At 47.6% G+C, this 17,960-nt stretch overlaps 1 protein-coding gene across 2 annotated transcripts in view; it reads left to right on the top strand.

The window, feature by feature from the left end:
- erbin (erbb2 interacting protein) overlaps nucleotides 1-17,700 on the top strand; it is a 328,567-nt gene extending 310,867 nt beyond the window's left edge. For both annotated transcript variants that reach the window (XM_038805630.1, XM_038805631.1), the window contains 4 exons: nucleotides 4,551-4,775; nucleotides 9,441-9,533; nucleotides 9,811-9,885; nucleotides 14,816-17,700. In XM_038805630.1, the coding sequence (XP_038661558.1) occupies nucleotides 4,551-4,775; nucleotides 9,441-9,533; nucleotides 9,811-9,885; nucleotides 14,816-14,923 (501 nt within the window). In that variant the 3' untranslated portion in view covers nucleotides 14,924-17,700. The remainder of the gene's footprint in view (nucleotides 1-4,550; nucleotides 4,776-9,440; nucleotides 9,534-9,810; nucleotides 9,886-14,815) is intronic.
- The last annotated feature ends 260 nt before the right edge of the window (nucleotides 17,701-17,960 follow it).

The raw sequence follows: 17,960 nt of genomic DNA, 5'->3' as shown, positions 1-17,960 counted from the left end.
AATTGGTATCAACCACTAAATACACCAATGTGTCAGTTGCAACTGTGTTTTCATGTCCTGATTCTTGGTATTGTACTCTTCTTGGGGGGGGGGGAGAATGTTATGTAATTGTTTACAGCAGACTGCATTAATCTTGGTGGAACAAATTAGTCCAGTGCACTGACGCACTAAGCACCATTTGATCGGAATGATCGGAGTTCATTCCCATGATCTGAGCTCTTGCCCACAATCTTCCCACATCTTTGAGTTCTTAATTAGCTGTGTCACAGTCGAGAGAGTGGAGTAGAGGCATGTTTTCTACAAGTGAAAGCGAACAATGTAAGCAGACTTCCCTTGTGTATTTTTTAAAGTATTTTTATTGAAGTTTTACATTTTTTTACAAATATCACATTGAAACAAAAAGAGAAAAAAAGCCACAGTATTAAAACGCAAAACAGGTACAGCACATAAGTTATTACAAGCAAAGGAATGAATGAGACCGGATGAGTCGGAGACAATATCCCCAATGTGTTCCCTCCACGAATACAAGACCTGTCTGCACCAAAGCAGGATACAGTCAACAGCACAGAGTCAACTCATAGCCATGGCTTCAAAGAAAAATAACAGGAACAAAAAACCTGAGAACCCCAGAGCTAATGGGGAATTACTGATATCTATAACGCAATCCAACTCCCTTCCAGGCCCGGGACAGAGAGATAATCGTCCTATAACATTCAGTCTGCTTGGGCCTAAAAAGAAAAAAGCATGGATGCTGTGAATCCAAATCAGAAGAAAAGGTAAATGGGGAAAGAACTCCCAAAACTGGTTAGCTCTAACTGGGGGGACCTTCCTCGATCACAGCTAATACAAACAAACCCCACCAACTCCCACGCTCCACCCCTCGTCCAGGGGGGAATTGTCCATCGACACACGCCGTACCGTCAGGGCGAGAATCGTCCGTCGGGGCACACTGCACCGTCAGGGCAGGATACGTTCTTCGCCGCATCGTCAGGGTGGAATCGTCTTTTGATTTGATTTATTATTGTCACATGTATATAGTGAAAAGCATCATTTCTTGCATGCTGTACAAACAATGCATACTGTACATAGGGAAGGAAGGAGAGACTGCAGAAAATAATGTTACAGTTATAGCAAGGTGCAGAGAAAAGATCAACTTAATACGATGTACGTCCATTCAAAAGTCTGATGGCAGCAGGGAAGAAGCTGTTCTTGAGTCGGTTGGTACGTGACCTCAAACTTTGGTATCTATTTCCTGACAGAAGAAGGTGGAAGAGAGTATGTCCGGGGTGCATGGGGTCCTTAATTATGCTGGCTGCCTTTCTGAGGCAACGGGAATTATAGATAGAGTCAATGGATGGGAGGCTGGTTTGCGTGATGGACTGGGCTACATTCACGACCTTTTGTAGTTTCCTGTGGTCTTGGGCAGAGCAGGCTCCATACCAAGCTATGATACAACCAGAAAGAATGCTTTCTATGGTGCATCTGTGAGGATCACCTCTGAAGTTGGTGAGGGTCGTAGCTGACATGCCAAATTTCCTTAGTCTTCTGAGAAAGTAGAGTCGTTGGTGGGCTTTCTTAACTATAGTGTCGGCATGGGGGGGCCAGGACAGGCTGTTGCTGATCTGTACACCTAAAAACTTGAAGCTCTTGACCCTTTCTACTTCGTTCCCATTGATGTAGACAGGGGCATGTTCTCCACTGCTCTTCCTGAAATCGATGATAATCTTCATTTTGTTGACATTGAGGGAGAGATTATTGTCGTCGCACCAGTTCACCAGATTCTCTATTTCATTCCTGTAGTCTGTCTCGTCATTGTTTGAAATCCGACCCACTAGGGTGGTGTCATCAGCAAATTTGAAAATTGAGCTAGAGGGGAATTTGGCCACAGAGTCATAGGTGTATAAGGAGTATAGTAGGGGGCAGAGGACACAGCCTTGTGGGGCACCCGTGTTGAGGATGATCGTGGAGGAGGTGTTGTTGCCTATCTTTACTGATTGTGGCCTGTTGGTTACAAAGTTCAGGATCCAGTCGCAGAGGGAGGAGCCGAGGCCAAGGCCACGGAGTTTGGAGATGAGTTTTGTCAGAATGATGGTGTTGAAGGCTGAGCTGTAGTCGATAAATAGGAGTCTGACATGGATGTCTGTTATCTCGGTGTTCCATGGTAGAGTGCAGGGCCATGGAGATGGCGTCTGCTGTGGACCTGTTACAGCGGTAGGTGAACTGTGGTGGATCAAGGCAGTCTGGGAGGCTGGAGTTGATTTGTGCCATGGCTAACCTTTTGAAGCACTTCATGATGATGGATGTCAGAGCCACTGGACGATAGTCCTTAAGGCACTTTTTTTTGGCACATGGGTGATGGGCGTCTTCTTGAAGCAGATAGGAACCTCCGATTGTTGTAAAGAGAGTCTGTCAACACACGCCGCACCATCAGGGTGGGAATCGTCCATCAACCCACGGCGCACTGTCGGTGGAAATTCTCCGTCGATGCATGTCGCACTGTCAGGGCAGAAATTCTCCATTGATGCACGCTGCACCATCAGGGCGAGAATCGTCTGTGACTCACGCTGCACCATCAGGGCGAGAATCGTCTGTGACTCACGCCACACCATCAGGGCGAGAAACGTCTGTGACTCACGCCGCACCGTCAGAGTGGGAATCGTCTGTCGATCCACGCTGCACCATCAGGGCGAGAAACGTCTGTGACTCACGCTGCACCATCAGGGCGAGAATCGTCTGTGACTCACGCTGCACCATCAGGGCGAGAATCGTCTGTGACTCACGCTGCACCATCAGGGCGAGAATCGTCTGTGACTCACGCTGCACCATCAGGGCGAGAATCGTCTGTGACTCACGCCACACCATCAGGGCGAGAAACGTCTGTGACTCACGCCGCACCGTCAGAGTGGGAATCGTCTGTCGATCCACGCTGCACCATCAGGGCGAGAAACGTCTGTGACTCACGCCACACCATCAGGGCGAGAAATGTCTGTGACTCACGCCACACCATCAGGGCGAGAAATGTCTGTGACGCACGCCACACCATCAGGGCGAGAATCGTCTGTGACTCACGCCACACCGTCAGGGCGGGAATCGTCCATCAACGCACGCTGCACCGTCACGGCGAGAATTGTCCGTCACGCACACTGCACCGTCTGGACGGGAATCGTCTGTCACCACACGCCACTCCATCAGGGCGGGAGCCACTAAATAGCAACTGCACCATAAAGGCAGGGCTGTGCCCCAACTCCATCCAGCTGGCACGAACAAGTGAGGATTTAAACATTCAGGCTCTACTCCATCTTGCAGATTCACAGACTAACCATTCCCAGGACACAGCGTAAACTACATAAACCAAGAAAAAACTAAAAGAAATTGAACAAGGATGAAAAGAAACCAAAAGATGTGCAGAGCCAGAGCTCGCGAAAACGCAGCCCCTCCCACATCACATCACATGATCCCCACCCTTGTACATATTTAACGACTTCTGCGTTTTGTTCACATTTTGGTTGATAAATATGCAAAACCTGGTCGTCTTAAAGCTGTCTGCTTTATGAAACTGACATATAGTGCAATAAATAAAGCTAGAACCCTCGAGTATTGAAAGTCGGAGAGATCTAGGTGTACAGGTCCACAGGTCACTGAAAGGGGCAACACAGGTGGAGAAGGTAGTCAAGAAGGTATACGACATGCTTGCCTTCAAATTGGCCGGGGCATTGAGTATAAGAATTGGCAAGTCATGTTGCAGCTGTACAGACCCTTAGGCCACACTTGGAGTATAGTGTTCAATTCTGGTCACCACACCACCAGAAGGATGTCGAGGCTTCAGAGAGGGTGCAGAAGAGATTTACCAGGATGTTGCCTGGTATGGAGGGCATTAGCTATGAGGAGTGGTTGAATAAACTCGGTTTGTTCTCACTGGAACGACGGAGGTTGAGGTGTGACCTGATAGAGGTCTACAAAATTATGAGAGGCATGGACAGAGTGGATAGTCAGAGGCTTTTCCCCAGGGTAGAGGGGTCAATTACTAGGAGGCATAGGTTTAAGGTGCGAGGGGTAAGGTTTAGAGGAGATGTACGAAGCAGTTTTTTTACATAGTGCGTGCCTGGAACTCGCTGCCGGAGGAGGTGGTGGAAGCAGGGACGATAGTGACATTTAAGGGGCATCTTGACAAGTACATGAATAGGATGGGAATAGAGGGATACGGACCTAGGAAGTGTAGAAGATTTTAGTTTAGATGGGCAGCCTGGTCGACGCAGACTTGGAGGGCCGAAGGGCCTGTTCCTGTGCTGTACTTTTCTTTGTAAATACGGCGCCGAAGTATTCAGCGGGGGATTGGATCTGTTCTCGAGTTAAGAAATATGGATTCAAGGTAGAAAGTGATGGAGATGACACTGATTGGATCCTGAAAGTGACCCACGGTGATGATGTAAGATAGATTAGCTGAGTGATCTATTCTCAAAAATCTTCGAAACCTGATCATAAATGCACTCAGAAATCTTTGAAAACCGTAGGTTTGAAGCATGTGTTTTGACGTTTTCTTTGCTACTTAGGTGCCTTTGACAAATGGCCAGATGTACCAATCTTCAAGAGTTCCGATAAACTGCAACCAGCCACATCACACAATGTCTCAAGCAACTGTTGGGAGACATCCTTCTAGGGAGCAGCTGATTGATTATTTAATGCTAAAAGTATCGCACCAACCACCATACAGTCCAACACAAGGCGCATCAACCAGCCATCTGATGAGACAAGGCCGTGATATTGTACAGCATGAGGTAAGAACTAATTGTGGGATCTTTCTCTTAATATTTTCTCAAATGTTTCTTTCATTGGCCTTGTTACAATTCCCATAGAGACTGATAAATTGTAAAACGATATTTGAATTTCCATTTCTTTGAGAATTTTAGACTGACTGGAAGAACCACACAAGTTTAGATTTTAAGGCTTTTACAGTTTTAAAGAAAATTTAAAGCAACATTGTCTGAACACTACTCAACAAGCAACTACAGAAAAACTCCTCATTTAACTTGTATCATGAACAAAACCTCCCTACTGTGTTTTTACTTTTATATTCTGTGCCCGGCCCCCGCTCTCTACCCCCGGCCCCCGCTCTCTGCCCCCGGCCCCCGCTCTCTGCCCCCGGCCCCCGCTCTCTGCCCCCGGCCCCCGCTCTCTGCCCCCGGCCCCCGCTCTCTGCCCCCGGCCCCCGCTCTCTGCCCCCGGCCCCCGCTCTCTGCCCCCGGCCCCCGCTCTCTGCCCCCGGCCCCCGCTCTCTGCCCCCGGCCCCCGCTCTCTGCCCCCGGCCCCCGCTCTCTGCCCCCGGCCCCCGCTCTCTGCCCCCGGCCCCCGCTCTCTGCCCCCGGCCCCCGCTCTCTGCCCCCGGCCCCCGCTCTCTGCCCCCGGCCCCCGTTCTCTGGCCCCTGGCCTCCGGCCCCCGCTCTCTGGCCCCCGGCCCCCGCTCTCTGGCCCCCGGCCCCCGCTCTCTGGCCCCCGCTCTCCGGCCCCCGCTCTCCGGCCCCCGGCCCCCGCTCTCCGGCCCCCGGCCCCCGCTCTCCGGCCCCCGGCCCCCGCTCTCCGGCCCCCGCTCTCCGGCCCCCGGCCCCCGCTCTCCGGCCCCCGGCCCCCGCTCTCCGGCCCCCGGCCCCCGCTCTCCGGCCCCCGGCCCCCGCTCTCCGGCCCCCGCTCTCCGGCCCCCGCTCTCCGGCCCCCGCTCTCCGGCCCCCGCTCTCCGGCCCCCGGCCCCCGCTCTCCGGCCCCCGGCCCCCGCTCTCCGGCCCCCGGGCCCCGCTCTCCGGCCCCCGCTCTCCGGCCCCCGCTCTCCGGCCCCCGCTCTCCGGCCCCCGGCCCCCGGCCCCCACTCTCCGGCCCCCGGCCCCCGCTCTCCGGCCCCCGGCCCCCGCTCTCCGGCCCCCGGCCCCCGCTCTCCGGCCCCCGGCCCCCGCTCTCCGGCCCCCGCTCTCCGGCCCCCGCTCTCCGGCCCCCGCTCTCCGGCCCCCGGCCCCCGCTCTCCGGCCCCCGGCCCCCGCTCTCCGGCCCCCGGCCCCCGCTCTCCGGCCCCCGCTCTCCGGCCCCCGGCCCCCGCTCTCCGGCCCCCGCTCTCCGGCCCCCGGCCCCCGCTCTCCGGCCCCCGGCCCCCGCTCTCCGGCCCCCGCTCTCCGGCCCCCGGCCCCCGCTCTCCGGCCCCCGGCCCCCGCTCTCTGGCCCCCGGCCCCCGCTCTCTGGCCCCCGGCCCCCGCTCTCTGGCCCCCGGCCCCCGCTCTCTGGCCCCCGGCCCCCGCTCTCTGGCCCCCGGCCCCCGCTCTCCGGCCCCCGCTCTCTGGCCCCCGGCCCCCGCTCTCTGGCCCCCGGCCCCCGCTCTCTGGCCCCCGGCCCCCGCTCTCTGGCCCCTGGCCCCCGGCCCCCGCTCTCTGGCCCCCGGCCCCCGCTCTCTAGGCCCCCGGCCCCCGCTCCCTAGGCCCCCGGCCCCCGCTCCCTAGGCCCCCGGCCCCCGCTCCCTGGCCCCCGGCCCCCGCTCCCTGGCCCCCGGCCCCCGCTCCCCGGCCCCCGCTCCCTGGCCCCCGGCCCCCGCTCCCCCGGCCCCCGGCCCCCTGGCCCCCGCTCCCTGGCCCCCGGCCCCCGCTCCCTGGCCCCCGGCCCCCGCTCCCTGGCCCCCGGCCCCCGCTCCCTGGCCCCCGGCCCCCGCTCCCGGCCCCCGCTCCCTGGCCCCCGCTCCCTGGCCCCCGGCCCCCGCTCCCTGGCCCCCGGCCCCCGCTCCCTGGCCCCCGGCCCCCGCTCCCTGGCCCCCGGCCCCCGCTCCCTGGCCCCCGGCCCCCCCTCTGTGCCCCCGGCCCCCGCTCTTGGCCTCCGGCCCCCGCTCTCTGTGACCCCGGCCCCCGCTCTGTGCCCCCGGCCCCCGCTCTGTGCCCCCGGCCCCCGCTCTGTGCCCCCGGCCCCCGCTCTGTGCCCCCGGCCCCCGCCCCCCACTCTCAGCCCTGCCCTCCAGCAAATTGACCTGTCTGAGGATTAGGGATACCTTAAGAAACCTCCCATCCCAATCTTACAATTACTTTCTGTTGATTCTTAAAGCCCATTAACATGACAACGTGAATAACATGGGCTTTGTGTCCAACTAAAAAAACTAATTAGCTATCCATAGCCTCCAAGTTCTTCACTCCCACCCATCCCCCATTCTCTCTGGAAATTAAATATACAGTTTAAAATATAAACATTTCTAAAATAATAACCTGATTCTCAACACCTCCCTGTGAGACTTGAAGACTAACAGCCTACCAAAAATCATCATAGTAGTGCTTGACGTACAGCTGTGAGCATATTGCACACTCTTCCCAGTTACAAACCTTGGTCCCCCTAGTGTTTGAACCTGGGACTTTCTTGGTCTGTAACACTCCATCAGCCTCTCGGTCATCTTATTTGCAGACTTGAGCACTTCTACTAAATGCAGTTTTTGAGTTTCTTCAAGTTGTCATTCAAATTAAAATTTTAAAATCAATTCAAGCCCTTCATCACCTTTAATATTACAGGTTCAGACAAGGAAGGTGGTACTTTCCACGTCCGTCTTCATTGGCCGCAATTGGCCAAATCACATTTCACGGCAAATAAAAGCGCAACGTGGTTTTCCCTCCCCTCCACCAATGACATAATGGGATTCCTGGCGTTCTACATCAGGAATATCATTATAATAGATTTACATCTCATTCAGCCTCTGCGCCTGAATCATCCCGCCCTCAATATTTAAGAGAATATATTTGCGCTGGCATGAGAGCAGACCAGTTTGAATTACAACTGGTCTCCCACGTTGTGCACATGGCAGGCAAACCTCACAGAGGAACTCGGGTGAGTGCATCACTTTGGGAGGAAACGGTCATGCCCAGGCATTTCCCCGGGGGGGGGGGGGGGGGGGGGGCACGGCCACCAGCGTGACACTGTGGGACTCACCCCTTGCCATTTTGGTTTTCAATGTTCCCAACGGTTGATAGAATAGAATCATAAAGTCCCTACAGTGCAGAAGGGGCCATTTGGCCCATTGAGTCAGCGCCGACCCTCTTGAAAGAGCGTCGTACCTAGGCCCATTCCCCACCCTATCCTCATAACCCCATCTAACCTGCGCATCTTTGGACTATGGGAGGAAACCAATGCAGACACTAGGAGAAAGTGCAAACTTCTCACAGGCCGGAATTGAATCCGGGGCCCTGGTGCTGTGCGGGAACAGTGCTAACCACTGTGCCACCCATGTCCTCCGCTATTGGTGCCAACGGCTTTAATGCTGCTTTTCTCTCCCGCTATGGTACTGACAAATGCAGTGTCTATTCAACCCAGTGACTTTATACCAGCTGTAGTTGCATGATGTCACTAGTAAAGTTTTAAAAGTAAAATCACCATAGTCGCAGATGACCATAGGCTGCTTTTCCCTTTGAGGGGGAGAGTGGACTGGTGGTGATTTGAGATCTGCTAGCGAGCAGCAGAAGCCCACAAATATCAATGCGATGAGGAACCAAGTCCATGTGTGCTTGGTACTTCTGAACTGAAGTAGAAATATTGGTCAGAAAGGTGGGAAATCTCCCCGATTTCTCAGAGTAGTCAAATGGGATTTTTAAAATCCACCTGAAACATCATCGACAGATCCTTCTTTTGGTATATGATCTAAAGCACAGACTTTATCCAACAGTGCTGCACTCTACTGCCTCGATCAATGGAGGAAGTCCTACTTTAGAATCATAGAAGTTACAGTGGAGAAGGAGGCCATTCGGCCCATCGAGTCTGCACCGGCCCTTGGAAAGAGCACCCTACTTAAGCCCACACCTCCACCCTATCCCCATAACCCAGTAACCCCACCTAACCTTTTTTGGACACTAAGGGTAATTGATCATGGCCAATTCACCTAACCTGCACCGGGACTGTGGGAGGAAACCGGGGCACCCGGAGAAAATCCACGCAGACGCGGGGAGAAGGTGCAGACTCCACACAGGCAGCTACCCAAGCCAGCAATCGAAACTGGGACCCTGGATCTGTGAGACAACAGTGCTAACCACTATGCTACCATGCCAAGCCACAGATTGCTGACAGATGAGTGTTAACAATTGAACCAAGTCCACAATTTAAAGTAAACTGTATGACTGCCAGTCAGTAAAATTTGCTTGAGAAATATTAATGAAAATTGTGGAAAACCCATGTGTTAAAAAAGCTCTCTTCCAGCGTGAACTGGGTTGAAACTGACAAGAGTTCTATAATTAGCATCATTATCTCTTCAAGAAGCGCATACTTTAATTCCCAGCAAGCAGATGAGGCGTATGCAAATCTGAGGTACAAATGATGAAAAAGATTTGAATCTACTTTTTGTTTTTTCTCCCTCCCCTCCTAGTTTGAATTACAGACGCCAACTTAAGTAACGGCAAAGATTCTCGATTTAATTACGGGTTGTTTCCTTTCTCCTGCTTTTCCAGATGCATGTTAGAATAGATAAGAATCCTGAGCTGGGCTTCAGTATATCTGGAGGTATTGGAGGTCGAGGGAACCCCTTCAGACCTGATGATAATGTGAGTATTTAACTATCTTATTACTTCAGCTAGACATTGACCACCTAAGAGGAGAATGAACCTTGATCTCACTACATGTTAACTTTTGGTCATTTAAGTAATTCCAGTAAATTTTCAAAAATCACAAACCATGTTGCATTTAGAATTACCAATCTTCCAAATTGTACACAGTCAATGACAGATTATTACCATGAATCTTATTAGCGTGTTTCCTTTTTAAGTATTTAAGATTATGGAAAGTGTGTTTTACACCTCTTGATCTTTATTCAATATTTAGGGCATATTTGTAACTAGAGTTCAACCAGAAGGGCCAGCTTCGAAACTGCTGCAGCCTGGAGATAAAATAGTTCAGGTAAATTCCGTTTTTTTTAATGTTTTAAATGACTGGTCTTGTTTGTCATGACATTTGGTTCAGCCACGATGAATGTCACTGTGCCTCCCTCCCCACTATTCTAGGATCATCATCAAGGGCAAGGAAAACCAAAGCTCCCTTGCGGAGCAACGGATGAACTGCCTTATCAAATCCCTTTCCCCTGTGTTCTACGCCCTTGTCTCCAATACCAGGTGCAAAGAATACATGAATTATTTTTATTCATAATATTAAGACCATTTAAGTCATAGTTATGACTGCTGTCGCCTTGTTTCCCTCAGCCACATGGTCCCAACCAAAGATCAAAGAAAAGTACAGCACAGGAACAGGCCCTTCGGCCCTCCAAGCCAGTGCCGACCATGCTGCCCATCTAAACTAAAATCTTCTACACTTCCTGGGTCCATATCCCTCTATTCCCATCCTATTCATGTATTTGTCAAGATGCCCCTTAAATGTCACTATCGTCTCTGCTTCCACCACCTCCTCCAGCAGCGAGTTCCAGGCACCCACTACCCTCTGTGTAAGAAACTTGCCTCGTACATCTCCTAAACCTTGCCCCTCGCACCTTAAACCTATGCCCCCTAGTAATTGACCCCTCTACCTTGGGGAAAAAAACTCTGACTATCCACTCTGTCTATGCCCCTCAAAGTTTTGTAGACCTCTATCAGGTCGCCCCCTCAACCTCCGTCGTTCCAGTGAGAACAAACCGAGTTTATTCAACCACTCCTCATAGCTAATGCCCTCCATACCAGGCAACATCCTGGTAAATCTCTTCTGCACCCTCTCTAAAGCCTCCACATCCTTCTGGTAGTGTGGCGACCGGAATTGAACACTATACTCCAAGTGTGGCCTAACTAATGTTCTATTCAGCTGCAACATGACTTGCCAATTCTTATACTCAGTGCCCCGGCCAATGAAGGCAAGCATGCCGTATGCATTCTAAACTGCCTTCTCCATCTGTGTTGCCCCTTTCAGTGACCTGTGGACCTGTACACCTAGATCTCTCTGACTTTCAATACTCTTGAGGGTTCTACCATTCACTGTATATCTTATTGGCAATCCTTAATCTCCTGTTTTCCTCTTAGCCGCACCCTCTCCAATAAGACGACCCTTTGTTTCCACAATTACTCCCTCCTTGTTCAGCTCATGGCTCTCATGCGTTCGGGCCTTAAATCCGGTCCTCGGATACAATCCTTTATCAGTTCCTTACTCAAAAATTCAACACTTGACCGATCTGTTCTGTCCAGCTAACAACCCATTTTTAAGTTAATTGTTTTCTCATTTGTGTCATTGTCATCCAGCTTGTTTTATGTCAGTCTCTCACAAAAGTCCAATGTTTGTCAGTCCTGTTTCTGCCCTGTTCACAGTACTGATAATTCCATGAAGAAAGTTGCTATTAACATTCTCTCTGACTAAAGTTACAATATTATCTCTCCTGTCCTCCTTGACTTTTCCACTGAAATTGGCGGCATCAATGACACCATCCTCCGCCATTGCCTTGCCTCAATTGCTCAGCTCCATGGGATGGCTCTTGCATGGTACAGTTCCACCTGTCTGAGCCCAAGCTATGTCTTCTGTCCCATTGTCTGATCAGTCTCTCTCATTGGTGGATCAGTCGCTCTTGGAGTCCACCAGAGATTTACACTTAGTCCTTTTCTTTTTCTGAGGTATGTCCCTCTGGTAACATCCTCCACCTGCACAAAGTCAACTTTTGTAAGTATGTCAATAACATCCAGCTGTATATCTTGACCAATTCCCATGGCCACCTGCTTGCTGTCTGGCCTTGGAAATTTCTTCCAGCTTAACGCTGGGAAAATTGAAGCTACAAATTCCGTTGTGAAACCATTGATTCCATCTCCTTCCCAACTGTGAAAAACGCTGATTGTGTTGTTCAACCCACAGTTTTCCAAATAACAAGATCCTTATTAATCTAAAATGACTCTAAGCCCTACCCCCTATCTTACACCCTAAGCCACTGATTTTTTCAGTGTCCTTATTGGCTTTCCACCCTTCAAAAACACAAATGTCCAAAACTCAGTCACACAGATTCTGTTCTACGGATAATACCTCTTCGTCTCCTCACCCTTATCTTTGCTGTCCAGAAATTATTTCCTTTCTCCCAAGCTGTCAAACTTAAAATCCCTGCTTTCAAATCATTCCAGGGCTTCTGTCCACCCTACTGTGGCAGCCTCTCCAATCTGGTGTTCCCTCTTGCATGCTTTAGTCTGCCAACCCTAGACTGCTTTGCATCTCCCACTCTGTTAACAGTGCCGCCTTCAATTGGAACACAACTCTGTTTGACCCCACTGTGGATTTCAAGCCATTCCAATGTTTCCTTGTCACAACTGACCCTCACCCATCATGTTGTAATGGAAATACAACCACAGCAGTTATAGCGGGAAGCCAACTTTCTCCAATAGCTTAAATAGACCACTTCCACTTTCCCATGGTTCAATGCCTTGGCGAGATCGATGAAGCAATATATAACGGTCTCCTTTCTTCACAGCTTTTCTCTTCCTGCTGCAGAAGATCTTATCAATTTTAGATCTTCCATTTGGAAATCACACTGGTATTCAGGGTAGATGTGTTCAGCCAGGGTCTGGAGTCTGATAAGGGCAACACAAGCAAAACACTTCTCCCACGATGTTTGACAGGGAGATGCCTCAGTCATTGCCTCAATCATTGCTGCAATCTCTGTGGCCACCCGCGTTCTTGTACAGGGTCACAATGTTTGCATTTCTCACATCCTGGAGCACTGGCCTCTCACAGTCCCAGAAACAGAGATGGTTTTCTGTGCTTGGATGAGTTCAGGCAGTATAGCATCAGCACCAGGAGCTTTGTCCATGGCAAGTGAGTCAATAACTTTGTTAAGCTCCTCCACTGTGGGTTCGATATCCAGCTCTGCAATGACGGGCAGGTTTTCTACGGTGACCGCGTTCTCCCTGGAGTACAACTCAAATTAGTATTCCACCTGTCTTGTGACTCTATTGCAGTCGGTGATGACCTCCCCGCCTTGGTTTGCAGTAGAACTGATTTCTTTGTTGATTACATGCCCCTGACATTCGCTGTATCGAAGGAGATATAGATATTCTGGAAGAATTGTAACAAGTAGACATTGGCACACCACCTAGCATTATGTAGGACTTTACTTTGAGCAGCTATTGTTGTATCTTCTTCTTTGGATCTCTTTTGTAATTAATGAGTTGGCCACTTGGCTTCAAGGATGACTAAAATCACATTTGTTCTAACCTCTCACGAGTCAGGAATTTTCTGCTTTTGATTCCCATGTGTTGAGAGTGCGGCATTGTAGATGGTGTCTGAAGTATGTGGGGATACCTGGGTGAAAAGGAACTGTTTTTTGTTGTTTTTTTTCTCCCTGATGTTGACATGAAGATCAACGTGAGTATGAGATCAGTATAGCTGATGTTGATATGAAAATGGCACTTGTGCTTTGAATGGAAAAAACCTCCAGGATTGCATCCTAACCCTGGTGCACACCAGGGAGTGATCTGTATCACAGTCAATACTCTGGTGGCTGTGAGTGTTGAGAACGCTGTTCAGCGAGACTGATGATCAGAACCCCAGCTGGTGCCAGTACTATGATCCAGGATATCATGTGGCAGGGTTTGTTCTGAAAGAAGGTTTTAGTTACACAAAGCTCATGGTAGCAGCAAAGCCCGGTCCATTCACATTTATCTTTCCAGGCCAAGATGTCAGAGGCTGGAGGGCAATGCCTCATGGTCCATCCACTCGTGCATTTCAATCCCACAGGAAGTAAACATGTTCTGACTTGGGGATTCTGCTAATAGCGGTGTTAACTTACTCTTAGAACTGGCCTTTCAGCTCTGTTGTGGAACACTATAATAATAATTGCTTTTTGTCACAAGTAGGCTTCAATAAAGTTACTGTGAAAAGCCCCTAGTCTCCGCATACCGGCGCTTGTTCAGGGAGGCTGGAACGGGAATTAAACCTACGCTGCTAAGCTTGTTCTGCATTACAAGCCAACTGTCTTAGCCCACTGTGCTAAACCAGCCCCTGCATTGAAGCATAAATACTCATGAGGTTAACTGGTCCTGGTTGAGAGGCAGATGAAGAGAACACTGTTTGAACCATTTGTGAGGGGAGTTCTAGCCTCTCCTCAGTAGGTAAAATGCTAGAATCTGTTATACGGTAGACAATCTCTAAGGGCAATTAGAAATCATAATATGACTGGAGAGAATTTTTTGAGGCTCCAACTATCAGGGTAAATAATGGAGAACGAGTAAATATATGGTTCAATGTTGGGTTGGTAGGCTGTTACCAGTAGGATACAAGCATGATTCATGTCTGGGCCTCGGCTATTTATAATCAATATCAGTAATTTATATGAGGGGACTGAGAGTAATGTATCCAAGTTTTTTGAAGGTACAACGTTAGATGGGAAAGGAGGGTGAAAGAAGCCTGCAAACGGATGTAGACAAATTGCAACGGTGGGCAGGAATGTGACATATAATATAATGTTGAGAATGTGAAGTTTCTACTTTGATGGGAAAAGTCAAAAAGCAGAATATTTTTGAAATGGTCAGAGACAAAGAAATATTGGTGTTCAGAGGGACTTAGGTATCTTTGTACACGACTCACGAAAAGTTAACATGCAGATAGAGCAAGCAATTGGGAAAGCGAATGGTATATTAATCGTTAATACCAAGAGTGCAAGTGTAAAGATGGCTGACAACAATAATATTCTTAAATAAGTGAAGTAGACTCAAAAGAGCAAATGGTCTTTTCCTGCATCTTGTTCTTTTTTTCCTTTCAGTCAAATTTGCAGAATCATAATTTTGCAAGATAATATATTCATTTTAAAGTTGGTTAAATTTTTCTGCTTGTACATTTATTTTTAAGTATGTTATTAATGGATATACTTCTTTTCCAGGCTAATGGATGCACTTTCGTTAATATTGAGCATGGACAAGCAGTGTCGCTATTAAAAACCTTCCAGAATACAGTGGACTTAATTATCCTGAGGGAAGTTGCATCCTAATGATGTGGATCATGGACAAAAAGAAAAAAAAAATCAACCATTGTGATCAGTTTTTTTTTAAATAAGTAATTCCATAGCAAAAAAAATGCAGCTGATATCACGTTTTACTGGGAGTTGGGAGAGGGATCAATGGACTGATAAAATGGTCAGATGAGTTTAGGCTGTAAAGTAATGTATTGGCAATGTAGAGCTTTGGTATAAGGGGCACAACCACTCTGTGTAATGGTAGGGGTGTGGATGCAGGGACTGAAATAGGTAATGAAAGCAAATATTGCGGGGTGAAGAATTAATATAGTAAACATCAAAATCACTCTTAATATGAACAAACCTGTGTGCTTTTCTGTACAGAAGTTAGGTTTTATTTTTGGATAATCTTATACATTACTAAATAAATTGTACAAGGCTTAAGTAGTGAGCCTGATTTTAGCTCATGGACAGGTGGCAGGGCTATCTGTTCCATAGATGTATGCCTTTATTTTTAATCACCTTTGTATAATTGTTAAACGCTGAAACCTCTGGGTATGATATACAGGAGCTGGAAAATGGATGTGTGCGCATTGTTTAGACGAATGGGTAGGCGAGTGGCTTGAGCATATACAAGAAAGTGACCTTGCTGGGGAGTCGATGGTAAAACTGAATATAGGGCTAGGTTACCAAAGTAAATGTACGCTAATGTGGTTTAATGATGGAAAAGCCTTTATTCAAAGTTGGATTGGGATAGGAAGAACAAATGAAACCTGTCTGTCTGAGCTGGTCTGTTACTGCAAGAATGTTGTGAAGTGTGAATTGGATTCTTAAAGAACAGTTATTATTAAAGGTTTCTTAGTGTTTTTACAAAGAGCGAGGCTTGTGGTTATGCTGCCTATTACTGAATGAGAATGTTATTTTATTACACTGTTATCATTTCTAGTACATTTGGCCAACATTTTAAAACAAACCTTTTTATCTTTATTAAAAATGGGTATAATTAACAATACTGATGCATATTGGTCAACTTTGTGTATCACAGTGGAAGTGCCATAGGAGACCGAGAATTAAGTTTTTAATACAGATCCAAACTGTGCGAAGAAGCAATACTGTATGTATATTTAGAAGAAAAAAATCTGGGGTTTTATGAATTTAGTGATGAGCATACCTTTTAAAATCACAAGTCCCTGTGAAATTTCTATACCAACATGAGCGTTAAATCAGTTGATTTATTTTATAAAATGTTCACTCTAAAAAATTATTTGAACAAAACCCTTTCAATGCTCTCATGATGGTGCTAAAAGGCTATTTTCCTCACATTTGAACCAAATTTATCAATAAAAGTTGCTCTGAGGGTTCAGCAGAAATATGTGTGTACATAAGCAAAAACAAAACCCTGCTTGGGTATTTTCTGTATGTTGCAAACAGCTCATGGCCTCATGCTTCTTGATCACTGGTATTCTGCAGCAGCATTCCCATTACGGCAAATTGTACAGAAGTTTGATGTGTGTTGAAAACTTCAATGATTTTCTTTTTTTTAAAGTTTGATGCAAGGTCATAAGCTGTGTTGATTGCTATCTTTTTATTTAAAATGATTTTTACCCACGGTTTTAAGGCATGGTTTTTAAAAGTGTGGAAACAGTTTTTTAAAAAGTAAGAAATTATTTGACCTGTTGGGGAATAATACTGTTCAGCTGCGTGGTAAATACTGTAACGGACTTTGCGCAGAGAGGGTAAATTATATTTCAATGGAATAGCCCATTGGTAAGAATTGAAGTTTGTAAAATATTTTGAGCAAGAATTGCCTTTCATGAACTTGCTGATCATAAAAGTATCACTGTTTGAAATGTTGCATTGTGTATGCAGTTTCAAATTATATGTTTTGGTGGGTCAAAAAGCGCTTATTAATTTCACATTTACTTCAGCAGTTATCAATTTCTGGATCCAGTAATGACCTGATACACCTAGAATTGATTGGTCTCACGTAACCTGGAGAAAACATTTTGAAGCCAAATTTCAGCCAATGTCACTAAGTCCAATGGATGTGATGCCAACTGCTTGTCAAAAATAAAACAGTCTCACCTTTCTTTAGTAAGCCATATCCTGCAACATTTGGAGAAAGAGGGTTGATTTTAAAGCAATTAGTTTCTGTTTCATTTCCAACTCGATTTACATAAAGGTTAACTACGTCTGTATTTGATACAAGGCCAGTAGTGTTTAAGTAACTCTTGAGTCTCTGTTGATGGCCAATACATGAAAGGTGTAATTCAGCTGCGTATGTAAACCAGAAATAAATTGAAAAGTCTTAAACATTCCCTCATATTTATTATGTAACTTATTTATTCAGGCGGTTTCTTGTGGACTGGATTTTTCTAAAGTTTGTATATAGTTGAACACGTCTTTGATTATAACAAATTAAAATGAACCAGCAGTAGCCACTGTACTTAACTCGGTCCCCACAGTAACACTGTATTCCTGATTATATTTTGAACCATTGCCTTTTTATTGAGCAAGTCTGTAATGATGTTTGAAAAGAGCTGCATTTGTTCAACATTCCACATTTTGTATATAACTAGATGGTTTCTGACATAATCTCTGGTAATTAGGGTAAACTAATGCTCTTCGCAGTCTGATTTACTTTGTACAGTTTTAGTTTTAATGAAGGCAGTCTGTTGTATATGAAATCAGTCAAAATTGCTGTGTCCCACTGACAACTGAAACTGATTTATAAATCCACTCAATTTACAGAAATGCAAATTGCTTCTATATGTTCCTATTGTGGTTTATTAAAAAAATATCCAATCACTTTATTTGACCACATTTTGTGCTTTTTTTAATCTTGGAAGTAATTTCTATGCTCTTTATGTTTGCAATATTATCTATGAAGTATCCATTGTTATGTGGACCATATTACGTGTATGGATACGGGGTCAACCATTTAGGACAATTTAAGGTACTTGATTCTTTTTTTCCAATTAAGGGGCAATTTAGTGTGGTCTATTCACCTACCCTTCACATCTTTGGGTTATGGGGGTGAGAGCCACGCAGACACGGGGAGAATGCGAACTCC

The sequence above is a fragment of the Scyliorhinus canicula genome, chromosome 8 (genome assembly GCF_902713615.1).
Source record: "Scyliorhinus canicula chromosome 8, sScyCan1.1, whole genome shotgun sequence".
NCBI classification, from domain to species: domain Eukaryota; kingdom Metazoa; phylum Chordata; class Chondrichthyes; order Carcharhiniformes; family Scyliorhinidae; genus Scyliorhinus; species Scyliorhinus canicula.
This window is presented reverse-complemented; position numbering and strand designations above follow the sequence as displayed.